At 54.0% G+C, this 24,057-nt stretch overlaps 1 protein-coding gene across 7 annotated transcripts in view; it reads left to right on the top strand.

Annotated features, from left to right (window-relative positions):
* Nucleotides 1-23,398, top strand: part of PIK3R5 (phosphoinositide-3-kinase regulatory subunit 5) — a 58,023-nt gene extending 34,625 nt beyond the window's left edge. For 4 of the 7 annotated variants that reach the window (XM_062610553.1, XM_062610555.1, XM_062610556.1 and 1 more), the window contains exons 3-19: nt 3,394-3,494; nt 5,353-5,421; nt 6,167-6,305; nt 8,670-8,739; nt 10,076-10,250; nt 10,899-11,052; nt 11,526-11,609; nt 13,168-13,915; nt 13,998-14,151; nt 14,331-14,462; nt 14,699-14,824; nt 15,397-15,490; nt 16,688-16,764; nt 17,993-18,086; nt 19,509-19,591; nt 19,799-19,911; nt 20,855-23,398. In XM_062610553.1, the coding sequence (XP_062466537.1) occupies nt 3,394-3,494; nt 5,353-5,421; nt 6,167-6,305; nt 8,670-8,739; nt 10,076-10,250; nt 10,899-11,052; nt 11,526-11,609; nt 13,168-13,915; nt 13,998-14,151; nt 14,331-14,462; nt 14,699-14,824; nt 15,397-15,490; nt 16,688-16,764; nt 17,993-18,086; nt 19,509-19,591; nt 19,799-19,911; nt 20,855-20,996 (2,555 nt within the window). In that variant the 3' untranslated portion in view covers nt 20,997-23,398. The remainder of the gene's footprint in view (nt 1-3,393; nt 3,495-5,352; nt 5,422-6,166; nt 6,306-8,669; nt 8,740-10,075; nt 10,251-10,898; nt 11,053-11,525; nt 11,610-13,167; nt 13,916-13,997; nt 14,152-14,330; nt 14,463-14,698; nt 14,825-15,396; nt 15,491-16,687; nt 16,765-17,992; nt 18,087-19,508; nt 19,592-19,798; nt 19,912-20,854) is intronic. The other 3 variants (XM_062610557.1, XM_062610558.1, XM_062610559.1) reach the window with 3 other exon arrangements.
* Nucleotides 23,399-24,057: the final 659 nt, after the last annotated feature.

Below are 24,057 nucleotides of genomic sequence, written 5' to 3' on the forward strand. Positions count from 1 at the left end.
TGGTCTGTTGTGTCCGGCATTTTCAAGCTGCATTTCACATTATTTTTAGCAAGGATACAGCTGTTTTGGTGGTTTTGGTTAATGTTCTTTGCCAGATTCAGGATCTCAGACAGTGGCAGCCTGCTGCTTCCTGGCACTGTTTTTCAATCCCAGGGTAACCCCAGTGCCTTACCATGGCCATGAGTTAAACAGAGTTCCTGCTCATAGTGATGTTATTCAAATATACCTGTCTGCATAATAGAATAGTTCGGGTTGGAAGGGACCTTAAGATCACCCAGTTCCAACCCCCCTGCCATGGGCAGGGACACCTCACACTAAACCATGGCACCCAAGGGTCTGAGCAGCCTGGCCTTGAACGCTGCCAGGGATGGAGTGATGGAGCATTCACAACTTCCTTGGGCACCCCATCCTTGTCCTTCAGCAAAGAGTTCCTGTAGAAGACCCCAAAATGGGTCAGAAGACCTCAGGTCTGAATTATCATAGAATCATATAATCCCAGACTGGTTTGGGTTTGAAGGTAACATCGCTCCTCCAGTTCCAACCCCTGCCACGGGCAGGGACACCTTCCACTAGAGCAGCTTGCTCCAAGCCCCTGTGTCCAACCTGGCCTTGAACACTGCCAGGGATGGGGCAGCCACAGCTTCTCTGGGCACCCTGTGCCAGCGCCTCAGCACCCTCACAGGGAAGAGCTTCTGCCTAAGAGCTCAGCTCAGTCTCCCCTCTGGCAGGTTAAAGCCATTCCCCTTGGCCTGTCCCTACATCCCTTGTCCCAAGCCCCTCTCCAGGTTTTCTGCAGCCCCTTTAGACACTGCAGCTGCTCTCAGGTCTCCCCTTAAGGAGCCTTCTCATCTCCCGGCTGAACAAGCCCAGCTCTCAGCTTCCCTCCAGCCCTGCCCTTGTCTCTGCTACCTGCCTGTCCTCCCAGTCCACTCACAGTGCCTTTGTCCCAGCTCCTCCCCAGGGCAGCAGCTCAGCACCTTTCCCTCTGCCCCATTCAGTGCAGAATAAAGCAGCAAGCTGCTGCTGCTGCTGCTGCAGTTTCCTCCTGCCTTGCTCGAGTGAAAGGAAGGAAAGAGCCCTGGTCTTGCTGGGCTATTTGTGTATGTGGTTACACTCGCACAGGAAGCGGTGTTCTCCGTACCTGGCGATGCACCCGGCACAGCTCAGCTCTGCTGCTCCTGTGGCTCCTGCTCCGCATGGCCAGGGCAGCCCAGGGTGGCCACGCCAGGGTCCGGCTCTCACGCATGGAACATCCCTCTCGGCTGAAGCAGGACAGGACGTTTAATACACACATGAGCCGCTTCTTGCCGAGGACAGCAAAGCTCTGGCAGCTTAGAGCACCTCTTGGCTATCCCGCGGGTGCTGCGGCTTTCCCTGGAGGATGCCGCACTCTGGGATAACACTGATTGGTTCAAGCAATCTGGTGGAGTCATTGTCGGCAGGGCCATGGCTTTGTGCCATTGTGCTGGCTTATGAGGGGCTCAAAAGGGAAGCGGAACATCGCTGAGTTACCGGCTCGCTGTGGCCATGGCCTCGCTGATGGGGTATCACGACCTGAGGTTGTGCTCTGGATGTCAGCACATGCACCGAGGTGCCAGGAGGATGAGGCGAATTAAAACTTGGAGCTGTACCTATCAGCGAGTGCATCTGAACTGCTTGGGAACTTCCCAGTGGGAAAACAATTCACTGACAGGGAAAAGCTGCGTGGCAGCAGGGGAGCATTCCCATGGGGGAAGGCTCCTGCCCTCTTAATTCAGTGACAGACTGGATAGGCATGAAGGCACAGGAGCAGTGTGTGTCCTGGTAAGCAAACGCCTGTCCACAGAGGGCACATGAAGCCTCTCTGCAACCTTAGAGCTAGTTTTGCTTGTCTTGGCATTGGCCTTCTCCTGGCTGGGCCACCACAGCAGACCTCTCCCGTGGTTTAACCTCATCTTGTTTAGCACCTAGAAGGTGTGTAAAGGTGTTTTTATGGCATCTTTGTATGGCTGATGAATTTATAGCCTCTGCATCTAGGGATAATGTTTGAGGGATGGGGCAGACAATGTGCCCTGTGGCTTTGTAGTGAATACACTGTCCTTTTGCCTGCTCATGGCATTGCCTCTTCCTTGGTAGCTCCAGAGGGGCAGGCAATGCACATAGGTTGGTGCCCATGTTTCTGTGCTGCTGAGTAAAAAGCAGATGTATTTGTATTTATTTTTCCTGAGATCACTAGCCCCACTCCCTGCGGTGTGAGATGCTGTTTCTCTTGGGTTTGCTTTTGGACTGAGACTGAAGGAGCCCCCATGCCAGCACCTTTGAACCCTGCCACGGGCTGTGGCTGAGCTGTGTGGACTGGATCCACTCCTGGTGAAAAAATCCATGGCAGTGTGGAATGGAGATAAAGATGTTAGGCTGTTTGCTTGACATTTCCCCATAACTTCTCTGTAGGGGTCTGTGTGCGGTGCCGGGTCCCTGGATGGAGGAGGAGGTGCTGCAGGTCCTGGTCTGGCGGAGCTGACGAGCACCGCCTCCTCCCTTGGGAGGCGAGGCCAGGATGAATGGAGGCGCCCGGCAGCCTTCACACTGATCATTTCCTCTAGAGCCATCTGGGAGGTGGCCCTGACCTCCAAGGAGAGCGGTGGCCTCGGGAAACACCTTGGGCCATTGTCACCAGTCAGGTCCCAGCAGCAAGAGGCAGATGTCTGGGGATGGAGGCCGGGAAGGTTTCAGTCAGCAGGAGTGAAGGACTCTCCATCCCTTCACATGGCAATTCACCCCTCAATATGCCTAAACTTCTGGTGGGGTTTAATATATTTAATGGAAATCTAAAGGTGCTAAGAGATGGAATAAATGCTGGGCAGGCTTAATGATGCTGATGTGCATGGCCAGGGTGCGGGGAAGCTGGTTGAGGAGATGGAGCATCTTCCCTCAGGTGTGATGCAGCTGGAGGGGGTTGGATGTGTGCCTGATAGGAACTGAATTTTGCAGGGTTTGAGTGAGTTCATAGTTAGGGCATCCGGGGCGTTTGGGACAGGGGCTGCAGAGCAAAGGCTTACACCAATGGGTTTTCTGTGCTCAGGCACAATGAAGGTGAGCATCCACCATCCCTCTGGCCTCTGCAGCATGCACATGGCAGTGCAGGCATGTCAGCTACCCAGCTTCCCTGAGGAAGAGGCATCCAGCCGAGCTTGGGCGCATTGGGCTGTGCGAGTTGAGTGCTTGGATGAAGCCATGCTGTGGAGATAAGCCCCATTTGGTGAGATTGGATCGTTCAGAATGAGGGCGTGAGGTCTTCTTCACCGTGATGTGACACAGGCAGCAAACGCCTTCACCCTGACCCCCTCCCCTTGTTCATCCCTCCTGTGACCTCCCTGAGCTGGCTGTGGGTGACAGCAGCTCTGTCTTCTGCAGCTGGGCTGTGCCTGAACTGCTGGAGCCTGCAGGAGCTGGTGAGCCGGGACGCCGGCAACTACGTCATCCTTGTGGAGAAGATCCTCGGCAAGGCCAAGGAGGTGAGTTCTGGGGGGACTGGGGCTGGGGCAGCTCTGGGGCTTGCCAGAAATGGGGTTTTGCAGAGCTTCAGAGTCACAGCCTGGTTTGTGTTGAAGGGAGCTTAAAGCCCATCCAGTTCCAACCCCTGCCACAGGCAGGGACCCCTTCCACTGGAGCAGCTTGCTCCAAGCCCCTGTGTCCAACCTGTGAGCACTGCCAGGGATGGGGCAGCCACAGCTTCTCTGGGCACCCTGTGCCAGCGCCTCAGCACCCTCACAGGGAAGAGCTTCTGCCTAAGAGCTCAGCTCAGCCTCCCCTCTGGCAGGTTAAAGCGGTTCCCCATGGAATGGTGGGTGATTTGGGGGTGTGGTAAGGTACTGCTGGAGCACTGGAGCTTGGGGTGCTGCTGCGTCTGCAGGTCCAAAACCCTTATGGGAGCAACTCTGTGTGTCCCACCAGCTTTCAGCACATGAGGAGCTACAAGGGAAAAACCCATCGCCAGTGTCTGCTCTTTGGCAGCACTGGAGATCCACGGGGAAGGGGTTTGATTTCCCAAAGTGCTGCTTGGTGCCATGCAGGGGCTGCACGCATGGAGCCAGACTTCCCCACACCTTCCCCTGGTGTACACTGGGAGCTGTTAGTCCAAATCAAAGCAAATGGGAAGTTTCCTGTTGGTTTTGATGGAAACTTTGTTGTAGCTCTGCTGGGCTTCCTGCAGAGCAGGCATGGAGCTGGAATGCTGGATGCAGGCAGGTTTGCACTGTGCAGCGTGGGGCCAAGCACAGGAGGGAGGTGAAGCTGCAGCAGGGCCGATCCTATCAAGCCTATAGGGTCCCATCATGTCCTGCAGAGGCTTGAGGCACCATCGCTTGAGCAGGGTCACCCCGGGCTGCTCCTGGGAAGACCTTGGAGGAATCCTTTGATGTGGCAGGAAATGGTGATGTGTTTCCTAACTCCTCCACTGGGATTCATGTGATGGGGTAAATGTTACCTTTCTGGGGAAAGAAAGGCTGCCAAGCTGTATTTTCAGTTTCATCCATTTATATTTTTTAATAGCTGGAATGTGTTTAGTTGCAGATAGCGTTTGCAGATAGTCTATTAGGATTTATGTAAGGGTTTATTGCACTTTCCTGTGCTCAGGAAGGAGACAAGTGTATCCTTGAGCTGTGTGTCACTCAGTGAAATAATCCTGCTGGCTATTCAGTGGCAAAGGCTGGGACAAGAATATATGGTGTGCGCCATGCTGCTGAGCTTTGCAAGGCTGGGCTGATCTTGGAGCAGCTCCAGTGCCTAAAGGGGCTGCAGGAAACCTGGAGAGGGGCTTGGGACAAGGGATGTAGGGACAGGCCAAGGGGAATGGCTTTAACCTGCCAGAGGGGAGACTGAGATGAGCTCTTAGGCAGAAGCTCTTCCCTGTGAGGGTGCTGAGGCGCTGTCACAGGGTGCCCAGAGAAGCTGTGGCTGCCCCATCCCTGGCAGTGTTCAAGGGCAGGTTGGACACAGGGGCTTGGAGCAAGCTGCTCTAGTGGAAGGTGTCCCTGCCCGTGGCAGGGGTTGGAGCTGGAGGAGCTTTAAGGTCATTTCCAACCCAAACCATGCCATGATCAGAGGGCTGGGAACATGACCAAATCCAGCTTCTTGAGGTTGAAGGCAGAGCAGCAGCCTGTGCTGACCTGCTGGTCCTGTTAGTGTGGGTTACTGGGGCTTCAAGGGTTATTTTCCCATGGAGACAAGGAAAGTTTTGGGGATGGTGATGTGCTGGGTTGGGTGCTTGGCTGTATTGTTGGGAAGTTTCTTTGGCACCTCCGAGGATGCTTTTGGGTGACGCTCATGGCGAGCACCCCAGCTCATCCTTCTGCTCCGGGCTGTTTCCTACAGGTGCAGGAGAAGTGCGACTACGACCTCGTAATGCCCCTGGCTCTGCTCTTCTACTACGCCGTCCTGTATGTAAGTCGTGAGGCTGCTGCACATAGCTTGATCCCAGCCCCTGGGGATGCATGGGGTGCAGAGTCATTCCCTGTGGAGCCCAGCAGAGCAGTCACCGAGATCAGAGTGGCTTTTGCCTGAAACATCATGGTCTGATCAATTAATCTCAGAAAAGGCTACAAGAATCTATAGGGATCAAGACCAGGCAACCATTGTCTGAGCTGAGAGATGTAAAAAATGAGCTTCAGTGGGTTTTCTTTTTAAGATGGGCTAATCAGAAAGGGAGATGGACCCTTCTCTGTGCAGAGAAGGCAAAGTTTTTTCATTAGCCTTTACTTGTGCAAAATGTAAAGGCAGCAGTGCCGCAAAGGAGCGGAGCCCTTACAGGAAACCCTTTCTTCTTATTATTATTAGCACAATGCATCATTATCCCGAGGAAATCATTGCTGCCAGGTCTTGCAAAAGCACAGGCTGTGATGCCATTCATCTGTATGGATCTCTGGTTGTTAAAAAGAAATGTATATATAGGCTTTGGCATGTGAGCCACAGCCGGGAGGTTGGGAAGGTGCAGAGCGGATGGAGCTTTCTCAGAGCTGTGCCGGGGGGGGGTACTTTGACCCTGCTTTGTGAGAGGAGGGGTGTCACAGGATGAGCCTCTGCTCTGATCTTCTCCTCCCACTTCCAGCCTAAGCCCTTAAACTCTGATGCAGTGCTCGAGCCCGTGTCTTTGCTCCCTTTCTAACAGTGTCTCCCCGCCCCCCCGCAGGCTCCCCATTTCCCATCGGGCTCCGACCTGCTCCTGAAAGCTGCCGGTGTGTACCACAGCTTCCTGACCTGGCCCGTGCCCTACTGCGACATCTTCCGCAAGCTGCTCACCTTCATCAGCGATGAGCTTAAGGCCCCTGGTAAGCGCTCCTGCCCCACTGCTCCCCTGGGCCACCCTCTGCCGTGACAAGTTGGATCCTGAGGCTCTTCTGGTGCTGCTCTTCCACCTCACTTCATGCATCCCTTGGGTGCGATGCCTACACCTACCTCGTGCTTCCCAACCCTCACCTTTTCCAGGACGTGAGGAGCTCTGCCCTCCATCCTCTGCACAGGGTGACACTGGATTCCTCTGGAGGAGCAGGGCAGGGCTGTGGTTTGGGTGGCTGCCTTGCATGCAAGGTGGTGGGTGCATCCTTGGGAGGCTCAGCTCTGGACCAGTGTGAATTAGCAGAAAGTGTAACTGTTTCCTGGCTGCCTTTCGGTCTGGTGGGTCTTTTCCATGGCAAGACATATGTGGCTGCTCCTGCCCAGCCCTGGGCTTTGTCCGAGGTGCTCAGTGGTGTAAATGGGGTGATAACAGTGGGGCCATTCATCAGCATCAAGGTGGCTGGAGCCTTGAGCCTGCCCTTGCGTGGAGAAAGAGCCAGAGAGCCCCCCTTCCGTAGGGCTGGGGGGCTCTCTGGCTCTTTCTTTACAGCTGAGACACCTTGTGATACAGCTTTGGGCACATCTATCAGCAGCAGCAGCCCTCCTCCTAATTAAGGCCTCCTTGTAGATGTCCTGTTGTTCCCAATGGAGCAGCTCTTCCAATTATTTCTAAAAGGCCTTTTCCCCTAATCTCCCTGTCTGTTGGTGGCTTATGGAGAGCTGGTATCACACAGAGCACATTTCAGGCCTTGTTTACTCCTGCGCAGGGTCATGGCATCGACCGGCTCCGAGCAGGGCTTGGGAGGCCTTGGATGGGTACATGAGCTGGGGCTGGGTCCTTACCCCCATCCCTAATCTGGGTAGCTGCTTTGTAGAGCCAGGACGGGGACATGAAACAGGGTCTCTGCGGAGGTGGGAGCTTGTAGGTGCGGATGGGGTGAAAGGTGCTTTCAAAGGAACAAACATTGAAATAAACCCTCTGCAGTGCTGGCACTGGACTGGTTCTTCTATCCCCAGCTCAAGGCTCCACCAGCATAAATGGCCACGGGCACCAGGCAGGGTCTGGCTGGTCTGTTGTGCTGTATTCAGCCTCCAGCTCAGAGCTGCAGGGCCAGCACAGATGTGGGGATGCTCACCCCATGCTGGTGCAGCCACAGACTTCCCTAGCTCCTTCCTGGTCATTTATTGCTATGGCACCAGTTGGGACTGTGTTTACAGATGGCTGGGAAAGTGCCAGTGCTGGAGGGGAAGTGCTGTTGACCCAGCACCACCATTGCTGGTCCCTGAGGCTGTGTGAGCTGGGGACTTTGGTCCAAAAGCTTTTCCCTTCCTACAAGCAGATGAGATTTCCCCTCCCCTGCCAAAAGATGCTGTGTGGGAGGTGTTGGCCTGATGGGGCTGGGGAGCCCAGTGCTGCCCCTCACTGTGGCCTCTCCCCCAGCTGCAGCCAAGAACAGCAGAAAACGTGTTCTCTGCTGGTAAGCTGACCAGGACCTTATAAGCTTGTTGTGTGGCCTCTGTGACCTGCTTCAAGGCTGAAGCAAAAGCTTTTTATTGAGAGGAGGGTGAATATTAACTGAGACCAAGCTGCTGTCAGTATTTGCCAAGAATGAGATAGCTTTTATGTGCCGACTGGGGTGATGCCTCTGCAGGGGGAGTGAGTGCTGCTGTAATCGGGGGCCTGCATGAGCAACATGTGCTGCTCATGGGTGCTGGAGCAGGGCTGCCAAGCAGCAGCTGGTGTTGGGATGTGGCTGCCTGTAGCAATGAAGGTGATGGATCTCATTAACACCGCGTTTCCCAAGCTGTGCCCCAGTCCTGCTGTTCGGGGATGACATGGGCTGTGCTGTTGCCACACAGTCCAGGTCCATCCAATGTCACCTCGTAGGAGGTTCCGATGGCAGCCCAGGGATGGGGACAGGGACTGTCCATGCCAGCCTCAATTCTGCCGGGTCCAGTCTGAGCTCGTCTCTGTGGGAGAGAAGGTGGCAGTGACCTGCTGTCCATAAGTGAGATCCAGGGCCTGGGGAGCTAAAGCAATGGGCAGAAGCTGCTAAATAGCATCCATGCAATTCGCATTCCACATCAACAGTGTGGCATAAGGGACTGGATGGAGCATCTCTCCCATCCCAATCTTTGGTTGCTTAACTGTCGCTCTGGGCTTTTACCTTTTACATTCTTTGCCCCTAGACTTACATGGTGGCTGAGTCTTGTCCCCACAAGGACTTTTGGTGCTGCTGTGCCCGCTCTGGACAGCGGCTCAGCCAGGTTAGCATCACATTAGGAGGCAAAGCGTGCCTCTGAGGCAGAGCAGTCTGCAGCAGTGCTGTGTCTCATGTCCTCTGCTCTTTCCTCAGGGATCTCCTTCCAGAGGCTGGTGAGGACAGAACAGGGGCTGCCTGTGAAGAACTACCAGAGCTCCACTGTGTAAGTGTGGCCATTGGCGCTGCTGGTGCCATGCTGCAGCATCCCCATGGTCTCCCACTGCTTAAGGAGCAGTGGGGCTGCAGCGAGGGCATCTTCGGGGTATAGCAGTGGGTGGTGGGGAGAACTGGGCTGAGCTGTGGGAAGGGACATGGAGAGTGGGTCCCCAGCTCTGGGTCAGGGTCTGTGGGCTCCCTGTGTCGGTTATCCTGCAGGGCTGCAGACCCAGCTGAACAGGGCCAGTCTCCAGGGGAGAGGAGGAGGCAGTCTGCTCCACAGGGGCTGCTGATCTCAGCACATGCTGGAGAACAGGGAGGAGATGCTTTGATCTATGTGTTTGGGAGCCACCACCCCAAAGGGGGTCAGAAGCAAGTCCATCCCCATGCAATGATTGCTGAAAGCCTTGCAGCGCAGTCAGACTTTGCACCTTATTTGTGGTTGAACCTTCCTCCTGCCAGGACACCTTGTGAACAGGGAAATGAGCCTGGGCAGTGTGCTCCCTTCCTGGCTGCAGTGCCTGCTCCAGGGACAGTCCCTCGTGCACAGACCCCTCCACTGCAGGGGGGTCTCCTGCTTTTCTGGCTTCTCCACTCATGCTGTGCACCCCTGGATCTGTGTCTGTATCCACCCAGCTGTGCTGGTGCTGCTGTGTTGCTTCCCCAGCACAGCTCTGCTGCTCTGCTTTGCTTGTACTGGTGCAGCCACCAATGACTTACAGCAGGATGGCTGTATTTGCATAAAAAGCCCTGAAAACCTGTCACAAAGCTGTACACAAGCTGAACCTGGTGCTTATTGGAAGCTTTTGCCCATTGCCTGAGCTCTGTAATACCAAGCACACCAGAGCACATCCTTCAGAGTAGTTTTTGCTCAGTGAGGTGGACTGCTCTTATCTGTCAATGTAAGCATGTGCTCTCTGGGCTGCAGGTTTGGGAGTCTAAAGCCTGTGCGTGTTCATATTGTGGTCCAGAGCAAAGTTGCAGCTGAAGGATGCAGCTCTTTTCCTTATAGCCCAGAAGTGATGCTCTGACCTGCATCTTGGGGGGGGGGGGGAGTGAAACATGTTTTGGGGCCATTCTCATTTTCAACCCTCCCCTTCATTGTATGTGCTGGCTGTCAGGACAACGGGCTGCTGGGTTGACGGGGCAGGTGATACTGCACGTGTGGCAGGATGGACGTCCATCTGCTCCCTGGTGCTGCAGCTGGAACTGGCACCCCTGAGACCCTCTGGCTGTGCCTAACGTGAGAGGACACTGCCATCTAGTGCATTGGTCCAAGTCTCATGTGCCACCGGTGTCCAGGCCTGGCTCATGGCCTAAACCCATCACCTTGTCCCCACCAGGACGGTGCTGCTGCTCAACCCCTCTGAGGTGCAGAGCGAGTTCCTCTCCATCGCTGAGAGGCTGAGCTCCAGCGAGCACCCGCAGCGCGCCACGCTCGTCCTGCTGCTCGAGCACCTCTACCAGGCCAACTTTGGCACCTGCTGCGACCTGGACAGCCTGCACCACGTCCTGAAGGTAGGCTCGGGGAGCTCAGCCATGGCACAGCACTGCTGGGTCCATGCACTTGGCTGCTGGGTTTTCTGGCCAAGAAGTATTTGGTTGACAAAAGAAGTTTTGATAACACTTCTTGTAGGAAGGGTGCACATCTTCCCCTCCTCAGAGCAGAGGTCTGCACTTCTGGTTTGTGAAATGTCTCTTGCCTTTGACCCTTTTACTCCTTTCCCCATCCTTACATGGAGAGAGGAAGTGCCCCAGGTTTGAAATGTAGCAGAAGTGCTTGACCAGAGAAACACTTTGGTTGAGGGAGGGGGGAGGCAAAACATTGTCAAGAAAACCCCTTAGAGCTTTTCACTTTTGTTTTTCTTTGCAAAAGTTCCAGGGCACATCCCATGTAATGGGCATCCTGGCAGTGCTCAAGGCCAGGTTGGACACAGGGGCTTGGAGCAAGCTGCTCTAGTGGAAGGGGTCCCTGCCCATGGCAGGGGTTGGAACTGGATGAGCTTTAAGGTCCCTTCCAACACAAACCAGGCTGGGATTCCACGAAGGGGGTAGGAGGCAGTGGGGAGAATTCCCTGGTGGCAGTTAGTGCTCCTGCCCACAGACCTGTGTGTTGCTCCTGTGGAGGAACCCCCTTGATTCCTCACCCGGGCTCTGCTTCCCCAGTCCAAGACCCTGGAAGAGCTCTCTGAGATCTACGCCACTGCCACGGATGCTCAGGAGGCTGCGGCTGCCAGCAGTGACCCTGTCCTGGCGCGGGAGCGGCTGCAGTCCGTGCTGCGGGACATCGCCGGGGCCGCCTCCTTTCCTGCCATCACGGGTGAGAACCCCCTGGGCTCCTCTTGTCCCCAGGGTTTGTGCCAGCTCAGCCCCTGCAGCAGCGAGGAGCCGTTCTGCACGGTTTCAGCCCAGCATAGCTACAACAGAAACCCCACCAGCCCAGGCCCTATCTCGTAAACAGGCCAGGAGCCAGAAAGGGTTTGTCATCTTTCTTTGTAACAGCAGCAACAAAAAACGTGTCCAGCCTTTGTGGGTGAGAGGAAAACCCACATTAGATCAGAAACCCATGGTAGCAGTGATGTCTGATGGCTCTTAGAGCTGTGAAATGCCCCCTTGTCCCAGTCGTGTGTGATTTCATGGGGATAGCAGCAGCACCATCTGTGTTCTGCATTAACTGTGCTACCCAAAGTGTGTCATTGGGGTGGGCGCCACCTTCTCCTGGCCGGGAGAGCTGTCAGGAGCAGTACTGTGGGGCCCTGCACACTTCACCTCCTCTCCCTCCTCTCTTCCCAGGTGAGGGTCAGCCCCGCAAGCTCCACACCATCCCCATCCCTACCGCTCGCTGCTACTCTTACAGCTGGGATCAGGATAACTTTGGTAAGCAGAGTGGGGTCCTCAGACCCTCCTGGTGAGACCTCAGCCCCACTGCCCATCACAGGGTGGCTGAGCAGCCTTTCAGCTTGGCCTGGGCTGCCGCTTGCAGCCCCGTGCACGACCCTTGCGGCCGCGTGCACGACACAAGCTGTGGCCAGAGCCTGAAAGAGCTGATAACAAGTTGCTGGTGTTGGAGGAAGAGGTAACACCACCAGTGCTGGTGTCCCCAAGATGGAAGAGGATGTGGATGTCAGCTTGGGCATGATCCCAAGCAAAGCCCTCATCTGAGTGGTGGGCACAAGATACTGGTGGCTACAAAATGTGTGTTCCCTGAGCCAAATCGTGTAGGGCTTAATCTGCTGGGAAGGTTGTGCCTTGCTGGAAGAGGTGGTTGAAATTGGGGCTGTTCAGCCTGGAGAAGAGAAGCTGCATGGAGACCTCAGAGCAACTTCCAGTGTCTGAAGGGGGCTATAAGGATGCTGGAGAGGGACTCTTCATCAGGGGCTGTAGTGATAGGACAAGGGGTGATGGGTTCAAACTGAAACAGGGAAGTTCAGGTTGGGGATAAGGCAGAAGCTCTTCCCTGTGAGGGTGCTGAGGCGCTGGCACAGGGTGCCCAGAGAAGCTGTGGCTGCCCCATCCCTGGCAGTGTTCAAGGCCAGGCTGGACACAGGGGTTTGGAGCAAGCTGCTCTAGTGGAAGGTGTCCCTGCCCGTGGCAGGGGTTGGAGCTGGAGGAGCTTTAAGGTCCCTTCCAACACAAACCAGGCTGGGATTCTATGAGTTCATAGGGATATTGATAAGACTGAGACCTTGTTTGGTGGAAGGCTCCTCTGCAAGGAGTAAACCTTGTCTGTGCCCTGGAAATAGTTGTTGCTAGGAAAGCCTGAACACATTGAGATGTCAGGGCTTTGTAGGGCTGAGACCCTTCAGACATTGCTGCATTTTCTCCTCCTCGTAGCAGGAGCAGCCGAGGAGCGGGTACCTTTGCTGTGCTCTCAGCCCAGCCACAGCAGTTTTGCAGGGGAAACAGTGGCTTCCCCTCTGCTGAGCTGGTCTCTCCAGCTTCCCCATTCCTGGAAGACCTTTTCTGTTCCAGGAAGGTTTAGTGTTCATTGTGTGCCAGCCCCAGCAATCTGGAGCAGAGCTGTGGCTTGGGCTTTGCAGTGCGTTCAGCCTTGCCAAGAGGCCACCTTCAGTGGGGTGATTAGGAGTTTGATTAGTCGAACACCTTGCTTTCCTCTTGCCCTCTGGTTAAATCTGGATTGGATGCAAGCACATTGTGAAACCTGTGTAGAAAGGAAGAAAAGCCCAACTGGTGTTTGCCTTGTGAGAACCCAAACAGAAATGTGACCTCAAGGAGAGGAACGTAATTTGGTTTGCATTGCATCTGAGCACCTCATGAAAACCTAAAAATGTCAGGAGGAGGTTTTCAATCCTTGTTTGAAACCATGAGAGCGTGTTAGCCATGCTGTGGTATTGTTATGGTCTGGGGTCACCACATTTCCTGTGGTTGTGCTGGAGCCTGTGCCAGGCACATTCTCCCTCTGGTTGCCTTTCAGATATCCTCAGTGATGTCCTCAGCAAAGAGTGCAGCGCTGCTGAGCCCATGGCCTCGGAGAATGAGGAGGAGGACGAAGAGGAGGTGGAAATCGATGGTGGTTCCCCTGAGCGCGACTCGCTGCTTTCCCCCATCTGCACCATTTCCAAAGACTCGGTGTACTCGGTGTTGTCAGAGGAGGGATCGAAGCCCTTGCGAGTGTCCCTCTTCACCGCCTCCAAGGAGTCCATCTCGGAGCTGACTGTGGTCTCCAGGAAGTCCCTCAAGTCATTTGTGTCTAGTCTGAAGGACTGCATGGACAGTGGGTACGCAGAGGACAGCGACGAGAGCTCCCTGGATGCAGTGGGGCGGCCGGAGCTGAAGGCAGACAAGACCCACGCCAAACACAGACACACGCTGACCACCAGGATCTACAAACTGTTCAAGAGCAAAAGCCAGCTGGTCCTGAGGAGGGACCTGCGGGACTGCCCGGACACGGGCTCGCTCTCGCTGCCGCTGCGCCGTGCCGAGAGCCTGTGCGCGTCCCACGCCAAGCACCGCGTCCCGGCGCGCTCCCGGCGCGCTCACTCGCTGCCGCAGCACGTCCTGAGCCCACGGCTGCAGGGCCCGCTCGCCCCGTGGCACCCCAGCCTGCAGCGACGGCCGTTCCTCAGCTGCGAGGACGATGCCAAGGCGGCCACGCTGCGCGTCGTGGTCTTCGGCTCCGACCGCATCTCGGGGAAAGTGGCCCGAGCCTACAGCAACCTCAGGTGAGGCGGGCGGCGTGGGGGCTCTGGCTGCAGGGACGCGCTGGAGGCTCAGCTCACCCAGCCCTCTCCCACCTTCTCCTAGGCTTAAGGAGAGCACCTGCCCCTTACTGACAAGGTACTTCAAGCTGCAGTTTTTCTACGTCCCTGTGAAGAGGAGCTGCTTGGCTCCATCAACCCCTCTTATGCATCCCTCCCCATCCCTGGGGGACCCACAGCTCCGAGCCTCAGCTCAGGTGGTACGTGTCCTGCTCACCACAGGGCTTGTGGTGACACTGCTGCTCTGCGTGGCCCCGAGAGCCATGTGAGGAGTTCATGGGGTGGGCTGAGTGGAGAATTTGTGTCTCTTCCACAAGCCCCAAGCATGGGTTGAGGAGCTGGGGGGTCCTTAGGGTGACCCCAGTGTGCTTGGTTTCAGGATCCCACCTTGGCTGGGATGGAGGGCAGCACCAATGACATCTCTCACTACATTGGCATGTTGGACCCATGGTACGAGCGTAATGTTCTTGGGCTGATGAACCTGCCCATGGACGTCCTGTGTCAGGTACAAGTAAGCCAGCTGGTAGGGCTTGGCATCCCCCTTCCCCAAGGTACAGGGGAGCTGAGGGAGAGCTTCTGCTTACCCTGGGCCACAGTGATCCTGTGCTACATGGGCACAGGATGGAGATGGTCGGTTCCTGGTGGTCGGGAGGGTTTCTGTTCCCGGTGGGGTGGGATGGGCAGTTCTTGGCACTGGGCTGTGGGTATCGTGTACTCCATCAGGCATGTGACTTATTCTCTCACCAGTCTGCCAAGCCAGAGGCTGAGCCGCAGGAGGACTCCCAGGAGCAGTTGCCCATCCTGGCAGATATGATCCTCTACTACTGCCGCTTTGCCACACGCCCTGTCCTGCTGCAGCTCTACCAGACAGAGGTAGGCAAAGGGGCTCAGCCCTGTCTTGGTAAGGGACAAAGAGGAGGATTTCTGCCTGTGCCAACAGCTTGGGACCTCTTGTGAAGTGATGGGGATGTGGCACAGCCACCACATGCTGATTTGAATTGGAAGAGGCCTTTAAGCTCATTCAGTTCCAACCCCCTGCTGCAGGCAGGGACACCTTCCACCAGAGCAGCTTGCTCCAAGCCCCGTGTCCAACCTGGCCTTGAGCACTGCCAGGGATGGGGCAGCCACAGCTTCTCTGGGCACCCTGTGCCAGTGCCTCAGCACCCTCACAGTAAAGAAATTCTTCCTTATATCTAACCTGAGCTTTCCCTGTTTCAGTTTGAAGCCATTCCCCCTTGTCCTATCACTACAGCCCCTGATGAAGAGTCCTCTCCAGCACCCTTGCAGGGCTCCCCTCAGATACTGGAAGGCTGCTATAAGATGTCCATGCAGCTTCTTTTCTCCAGGCTTGTCACCCAAGGCAGCAGTTGGAAGCTGTTTCGTTTTCCCAAACATACCTGTTGTGTCCTCACCATCACCACAGTTTCCCTCTCCTCTCCCTGCAGCTCACCTTCATTGGAGGAGAGAAGATGACCGAAGTCTTCATTCACTCCCTCGAGCTGGGCCACTCAGCAGCCACACGGGCCATCAAGGCATCAGGTCTGTAGCTGCTTTATTCTGCACCAACAGCCTCAGGCAGAGCTCTGTTGGAATGGGAGATAAATGGGAAGTGGGGCTGGAAGGCACTGGGGGCTGCAGCGGGTACCTGAGCCTGGGCTGCAGTGGGTGCATTGTGCCAAAGGTCCAGACAGCTTTTCCCAGGTTTGGAAGTGAAGCACCATAGTTCTTGCATTCCTCTTCAGGACAAGCTGTGGCAATGCCTTGTTTTTACTGCTGTTTCTTCCAAATTGTATTTGCAATGAAGCAGCTTCAAGCCCGTTTCTTTCCTCACCACCTGGCCAAATGCAGCTCTTCATCTTTTCTTTTTGCTGCTTTGTTGTTTGTGCTTTGCCCAGGAGTTATAAACCCCTCTTCCCTTTTCCTTCGCTTCCTGGGCAAAGCAAGGTTTGTTGCCTCTGCTTGAAGCCTTCCTGCAAGGGAGATCCCTGAGCTTTTTTACACTAGGAATTTATAACAAGCAGCAATGGCAGGAGCATCCCGGATACCCAAGGACAGGATGCTGCCTGGTGCGGTGCAGCTGCAGAGACATCTCATGGCCAACCAATAATACTGCATTTAAACACGTGGCTTAATCGTGTTAACCAAGTGCTTTTCTGTGATCTGGCCTTGTCCTTGTAAACAGAGCTCATAAAATACCCTCCATATGAAGTGTCACCCATGCTGCTCCCCAGAACACAGGCTCAGCCAAGGCCTTCCCAACAACTCGTGAAACCACCAATCCTGCCTTTGATTTCTTTTTTTCCTTGGGTTCTCTGGCAACACTGAACATCTGCTAAAAATTATCCAGGGAAAAAAAGTGTCGGGCACAGGATTTCAAGGCTAATTTAATGTGGGCAGAAATATGCCTGGAAAAACAGGAGCTGGGTTAGCAATGAGGCCTTTTATTGCTTTGTGTTTTCCCTGGAGCACTGACCCCTCTGCACTGGCCTCACCAGCGCTGCTTTCAGTTTTACAGAGCTGCTTGTGCTTTGTGTTGAAATCTCTGCACTGGATTAATTGCTTTCTGGCAGCTTTTAAGCCACCTTTTCCTTCTGTCCTTTTGCTCCACATCCGTGTTCAGCAAACCATTCTTATTTTGCCCCCTTTCTGTAGGTACTGAGTGTGCTGCTGTATCAGTGGCCAGTGGAAGAATGGGGATAAAAGGCCATTGTGACATTTGGTCCTTGTTTCTTTCAGGACCAGGCAGCAAAAGGCTGGGTATAGATGGAGATAGAGAAGCAATCCCACTAACACTACAGATCGCCTACAGCAAGGTGAGTGCTTGGGAGCGGGACACAAAGCCAAATGGGGCAGAAAACCAAATCAGTGCTGGGCAAACCTGCCTCACCTGGGGGCTGAGAGAAGCAAATGCTGCCAGTCTGCTGGAAGAGCCCAGATCCAAGACCGCATGAGCCAAAGTCCAGCTCTCTACTTATGGGCTAATGGGGGTGGCTTTCTGCTCCTATTCAGCCCAGTGAGATAGGGAATGTGCACCAATTTCCACAGACGATGTGTGCTTGGTGCCACTTTATGTGATAGCTTTTGCTTCCAGAGAGCAATCTTCTGCTGGCCACAGTAGTTCCTCCTTTTTGGTTGGGTCCTCTGTAGTTATTTACTGTTAAGCCTGGGCAGCTTTTTGTAAATCCAAGATCAAATGAATTTTAATGCAAACTCAAACTTTGGATTTACCTGGAACTGCACAGGCAGACCTGAGCCAGCTCAGGCAGGTGGTTCAGGGTTGGAGGGAGGGTAACAGGAGCCTGGAGTGTGGCATCTGCAATAGGAAGAGTGGTTGGAAAGCTGCTCAGCAGAAAAGGGTGTGGAGGTGCTGATGGAGCTGACCATGAGCAGTTTGTGCCCAGGCAGCCAGGAAGCCCCCAGCATCCTGGCCTGTATCAGCACCAGTGCAGCAGCAGGGCCAGGGCAGGGATTGTGCCCCTGCACTGGGCACTGGTGAGGCCGCACCTCGAATCCTGTGTTCAGCTCTGGGCCCCTCACTGCAAGAGAGACATTGAGGTGCTGGAGTGGGGCCAGAGAAGGGAATGGAGCTGGTGCAGGGCCTGGAGCACAGGGGTGATGGGGAACGGCTGAGGGACCTGGGGGGTTCAGTCTGGAGAAGAGAAGGCTCAGGGGGGACCTGATGGCTCCCTACAAGTGCCTGAGAGGAGGATGGAGCCAGGAGGGGCTGGGCTCTGCTCCCAAGGAACAAGGGATGGGACAAGAGGAAACGGCCTCAAGCTGCACCAGGGCAGGTTTAGATGGAGCTGAGGAACAATTCCTTTCCCGGAGGGTGCTCAGGCATTGGAACAGGCTGCCCAGGGCAGGGCTGCAGGCACCGTCCCTGGGGGTATTTAAACATTTGTCAACGCATTGCTTAGGGATGTGGTTTAGTATTGGACTTGGCAGTGTTAGGTTTAGGGTTGGACTCAATTATCTTAAAGGTGTTTTGCAACCTAAGTGATTCTGTGATCCTCTCTCCTGGGTTTCGGTTGGTCCTTGCAGACAGCTGTCAGTGGAAGAAGTCACTGGAATGATGTTGAGAAGGTCTGCACGTCTGTGAACCTCAGCAAAGCCTGCAAGAAGTATGAAGAACTAGGTGGGTAGAGGTGGTCTGTGCAGCTTTGCACAGGGAACATTGGAAAGGACTGGTAAAACAAGAGGACAGTGTGGATCTTCTAGCTGGAGCAAGTGAGGGATGTGAATGCAGCAGATGCATGGGAGGTGCCTGGTGATCCCTGGGGAATGCTGTAGTCCTTGGCTGTCCTCAGCACCACATCAGGGATGAAGGGCAGCTGATGTCCGACTGTCCTAAAGCTTCCAGCCAAGGAAATGGGATGGACATTAGGGATGGGGCTGGGATGTTTCAAAGAGCAGGATGATCACTGGAGAGTGGTGCTTTCCAGAACCACACTTGTTTGCTAAGGAGAGGGAGGGACAGGGAAAACTGGGATTCATTAGAGCAGGACCATGGGCCGTTGTCCTGCTCTCCACAGCAGCTGTGCCTTGCAGCCAGCTTTTTAGCTGGTTCTCCGTCCTGGTTTCTTTCCTGCAGCTCAGGGCCTGCTGCATGGCTTTGCTTCAGCCTTTGTTTTAGAACAGGTTTCTGATGGGTGTTAAGGCTTTAAACCTTTTAAAAGCAGCAGACTTTTAGTCTCCATGTGTATTTAGAAGCAGTACCTGTTCAGTCTTGTGGAGAATGCTGTTCTGGCAATCAGGCACTGTTCTGAGTAAGCCGAGGTGGTTTTAGTTCTTGTGTGCTTTGTGCCTGGTGGGTGTGTGGGTTGTGAGTTGGAGTAGTTGGGGCAAACAAGTGATCTGCCAAATAGGAGACATCTCCTACATGCCCCATGGAGCTCAACTGAAACCTCTGCTCCTCCTGTTGCTGCCCCAGCCATGAAGCCATGCAGACCCCAGGGAAAGCCCAGCCGGAACTGGTTTCTTATCTCCTCTAGACTTTGAGTTGGACGTTTCTGCACTAGCTCAGGAGCTTCGCTTGTGCTGCCTATGCTTGGGTTGGCTTCGAGCGGTGCCAGAAGCTCCACCTGTAAAACAATGTCCTTCCTTCCAAGAGAAATCCGGTCCCCTCAGTTCTCTCCGTTGCTTTTTGCATTCCGAGTTTGACCACAGGATGTCACTGTAATTCCAGACATGAGCGAGCACCTCTGGTGGTCTGCAGGAATTCCCTCGGGATGCTGGGTCAGCGTTTTTTGGGGTGGTTTTGGTGGTTGGTTTTTAATTCCTATTTAGGTCCCAGGAGGGTTAAATAGCCAGTTACATAAATGTCCTTTTCTGCTACGTTTGGAGAGCAGTTGGGAATTAGGACATTTACCTGTGTGTCTCTGCTTGCTTTCCGTGTGGGTCAGCATGAGGGAAGGAGAGCTAGAGCTGTGCTGCATTTCCTCCAGCAGTGGGGTCCTGCTGGAGCCACTGGCTCTGCATTGCTTTGAGGGGTGGAGGGAGCACTTGGGTTCCCAAGTAGCCCTGAAGCCTCAAGTGATAACAGTGTCTTGTGTTACAGGCTCAAAGACAGAGTGTCTCAACTTAACCATGACAGAAGTGGTCAAAAGGCAAAATTCCAAATCCAAGAAGAGTTTCAATCAGGTAACTCGAGTCATGGTGCTTTCACATTTGGTAACAGGAGGTCAGCCAGACGTGGCTGGGAGAAGCAGGGCGGGAGACAGGAGCTTTTTGGGGGGATTTGTCTGCTGTTACCCACTAGGTCTGCATGAGGGGTACCTGGCTCCCCTTCCCTGCACAGAGAGATGCACTGCCCCTGGCAGCTCCTCACTCAGGCACTTTTTCTCTCAGCAGATCAGTGTGTCCCAGATAAACGTGGACAAGGTCCAGATCATCGGTGTCCAGTCCTCCTTTGCTGTGTGCCTGGACCAGGATGAGCAGAAGATCCTGCAGAGTGTAACCAGGTAGGACCTGCCCACTGCAATCAGAGCTCCTGGGACAGTGCATCCTGTGTGTAAGGACTTGCCCATGAAGCATGGGTGGCCACAGAATCATAGAATGGTTAGAGTTGGAAGGGACCTTAAAGATCATCTAGTGATCCTCTAGGGGTGGGGACACGCCATGGGGGAGCAAGGTCCTGAGCTCCATGGTGCCAGATGCCCAAGCAGGGTGATGCAGCTCCGAGCTCTGGAGTGCAGCTGAGCTCAGGTTGGGTGGACGGTCCTGCTCAGATCTCCGTTTACCTTCATGACTGCCACAGTCTAAAAGGTGGCTCCCAGTCAACTGTTAAACTCTGTACAGACGTCTCTTCCAGAAGAGCAGTCAGAAGACAGAGGAAAGATATGCTGTTGAGGTGTTTGAAGAGCACTGGGCATATGAGCAAAGCCTTCAACTTCTAAACCTCATTTAGGTTCTTTACCACCTTTGGCATACCCACTGCAGAAGGAACCCATGATCTTCATGGGAGGGACGGGTAGAGCAAGAATTGTTCATTTGACTGTTCGTCCATCAGTCATGTGCCCAGGTGCTGGAATTTGAAAACTCACTGTAGAGAATGTACTTCCTTGAGCACAGAGAGATCAACCCAGTTGAATGGAAAAAAAATGGGGATCTTATTCCTTTAAGTGTTTTATTGCAACTCAGGGGGCTTGTGGGAGAACTCAATGCATGACATGGAAAAGGAGCTACATCCCTGTCCCCAGAGCTTGGGGGATGCAAAAGGTTTTGGTTTCCCTTTATGGGTGCTTCTGCCCTAGGTCCCCATCTGACCTGAACTCTCAGCACTCCTGCTCCAGTCCTGTTGAGACTGCACTGGTTCCTGTTTGAAGATATTTCTGCTGCACCTGAGGCTGGTGATTGTCAGCCGCACACCTTACTTATATCCTGTTCTTGTTTGTTCCCCTGCAGGTGTGAGATCTCAGTGTGCTACAAACCCAGGGACAGTGAGCTCTTTGCACTAAGAAGACCCCCTTTGCCCCACCAGGACCCCTCTGAGTTTCATTCTCTCCTGTGTTTACCCATTGCCACCTTCAGTGGAGCACTGCCATAAGAGAACCCTGTGTCATGTCAGACCAGATCCCATCCAACACCGGTGTTGGCTCAGGAGAAGGAAGCTGACTTTCCTCCTTTGGGCTGGAGACCCAGCACTCTTGTTCAAGACATCCTGCAGCCAAAGCGTTAGCGTGATGCCTGAGCTGCTCTGCTGCATGCTCAGCCTGTCCTTGGGAAATGGGAACGTTGGTGGTGTGCTCTGCTGTCTCTCAGGGTTCCTCAGTAATGGGAGGAAAGTCATTTCCTTGAGATCTCCACTGGTTCAGCAGATGACAACAGCTGGATTGAGAGGGCAAGGCAAGGACAGGGCTGTTTCCCTCCAGCACATGCTCCTGTGGCTGTATCTGACAGCGGCTGCCAGGCCACTGTGAGCTGGGGGAGCCCGTGATGGGGCATTTTGGAAAGCTGGTGTCCTTGGCTGAGCGGTGGTGGGTGGTCTTCGAGGCATGTGGAGCTGCAGGTCACCCAACCAGTGTCCTGATGGCATTTCATCTGTACCAGGTTGAGGGAGCTCAGGACAGACCTTTGGGGGGGGGGCACATGCTTTCCCAAGGTTTCCTTTAAATTATGGGGGCTGGATGTCTCACAGAGGAACAATGCAGAGCAACCCAGCTGAGGCCCAGAAAGACCCCAGCATGGGCTGTAGACTGCTGCTTGGATTCTGGTGAATGGAGTGCAATAGGCTATACCAGGGTGCGGACAGCTTTTGTCATTTATACATGTCCTTACTGTAAACCCAGGACCTGCAAGAGATGACTTTCCCATTTCTGCAGAAATTCAGAGCTCACATGAGATGTGCTCCCTGTTCTGTCCATGTCCTTGCATCCTGCTCTGCAGCACTGGATGCTAAGGACATCCCAGAGGCTGAGTCCTCAGTAGTTGCTTGAAATATGGCAGAAACCATGCTCATACTCATAGGAGGGAGAAAAGTACCAGGGAAACCACTAGGATTGCTTAAGCTCACCTGAAGAGGCAGCTTTGCTAGAGAAGAGTCCATCACCAAACCCACTAGCGACACTTGCAAGGGATGGTAGGATTTGAGATCCCCTCAAAGGAGGCTTTCTTCCCCCTTCCTTCTTCTGCAAGGCTGTAGGCACAGAAAGGTGCAATATTTGGAGGTATTTAGAGGTATTCTGACCCAATGAGTAAAGAAATGAGACTGGAAGTGTCTTGCCTGGTTTCATAGCCCTCAAGCTGTTTTGCAGTTGGTTTTGGTGATTGCACTAATGAGAATAGGCAGAAGAGCGTGCTGCCTGCTGCTGGCTGAAAGGATCATAATGCTGAGGATGTGCTCCATAGAAGTGTCTGGAAGGGATCCCCAGTACTGCTGTGGGGCTGCAGGGCTCAGCCAGGGTGAGGCCACTGCCTCTGGGGACAGTTTGGTCTGGGTGCAGCGGTGAACAGCTTGGTTTGAGAAGGTGCTTTTCTGGTGTCCTCAGCAGCTCTGGATGCAGCTTCTGCCAATGGCCAGAGATGAGCAAAAATGAGACGTGAACATGTTCCTGAGGCCTCTGTGCTCCATCCTTCTACTTGAATAAGCCATCCCAAGGATGGTGTTGCCTTATGGACTCCAAGAAAATACCCCTCTGCAGGGTGAAGCATAAGCATCACTTGAACATAAGCAGATGATCTGGCTCCACCGTGATGACGTCGGCTTGGACTCCTGGTCAGGACCCACCTTCCTCAACCACAGAGACGTCAGAAGCATCTCTCCTATGTGCATGGAGCAGTGTCCATCCCTTGCTCGCAGTACAGGATTGGCAGGGACACCAAGACACTGCCAGGTCGTGGTGGGCTGTGTCCTCTCACTGGCTGCTTATGGGGCAGTGTGGGAGCACGCACTGAGGTCGCTGCTGTGAACTTCTGTACATCAGTGGTTGAAGTCCAATAGGCTCAAGGGATCAGAACAACTCTTTCCATGCTCTTGGAAGAAGTTTTCTCACTGACTCTTTATTTCCCCAATGGGTTCATGTGCGTTGTCTCAACCGGGGCTGGGGTTTGACAGCTGGGGTTTTATTCTTCAGTACTTTAAAATAGCACCTTATCCTGTCAAAGCTTTGCTATTTGTGATCTCGAGATCTGTGGCTAAATATATCGCTGCCACTGTTAATGAAGTGAACCTCTTGGGTTTCAGCTTGTCCCGCAGAAATGCCAGAGGAGAGAATTTCCATCTCGAAGAGCAAAACAAACACAAACTCTGGGGTCTTGTAATCCCGGTTCAAGTTTTGACTTCTGATGCTTTCTGGAAATGAAAGAAGTCTGAGGTTCTTTCAGGTCATCTTTGTACTCAAGTGCAGCCTCACCAAATCTCCGTGGTGTCTGTGCTGAGCTGTAAAATACTGTTCAAAGAACTTTAAAAGTCATTGTAAAATATTAAATGTCAATTTATTTCGGGTACAAGGGCAGTGTTTGAGTCCAGTGATTCCCGAGCAGGCAGGAGGAATGTGAGAAGAGCACCCAGGTCCTTTGCAGAGTACCTGATCTTAGAGCAGGAAAAGGCTCTTAAAGTCATGTTCATGAGCTTGGTCCCAGAGGGCACAACACGGAGACCTGCAGAGGTTAATTGAGCTGCTTCTGTGAGTGTGAAAACCAGGTTCTGATGTTGTACATCCACAATTGGTTTCATGCTGGATGAAGTGGAAATGAGCAGAGCTTGTGTGTGCGAGGTGAGATGTGAGCAGACCCTTCCCTTCTAGGAGGCTGCTCAACCCTTACTGTGTTGCTTTGCTGGGTGCCCAGCAGCTCCTGGGGCTATGGGCAAGGTGCAGCCCTGGGGGGCAGAGCCCTGCAGTGGAGGGTGAGTGAAGTTGCCCAGCAGCCAGGGACCAGGATGTTTCTGACTGGGAAATCTCTTGTTTTGGGGGTGAAGACTTTGTGGATGGAGCTGTTGCTGCTGAAAGTGCCTGAAAGATGAATGACAACTGCAAATGTTTAACTGGCTCAAGTGATGCCTTCTCTTCTGGGGGGGGGGTCCAGGAAAGAGGCTTAGCTGGGAGGTGTGAGGGCCAATGTGTATTGAATAAACATGGGAAAAGGCACTTCAGACGAGCCAAAACCCA

The sequence above is a fragment of the Pezoporus occidentalis genome, unplaced genomic scaffold (genome assembly GCF_034315485.1).
Source record: "Pezoporus occidentalis ecotype Australia unplaced genomic scaffold, CSIRO_AGI_Poc_V1 ctg148, whole genome shotgun sequence".
Classification (NCBI taxonomy): Eukaryota; Metazoa; Chordata; class Aves; order Psittaciformes; family Psittacidae; genus Pezoporus; species Pezoporus occidentalis.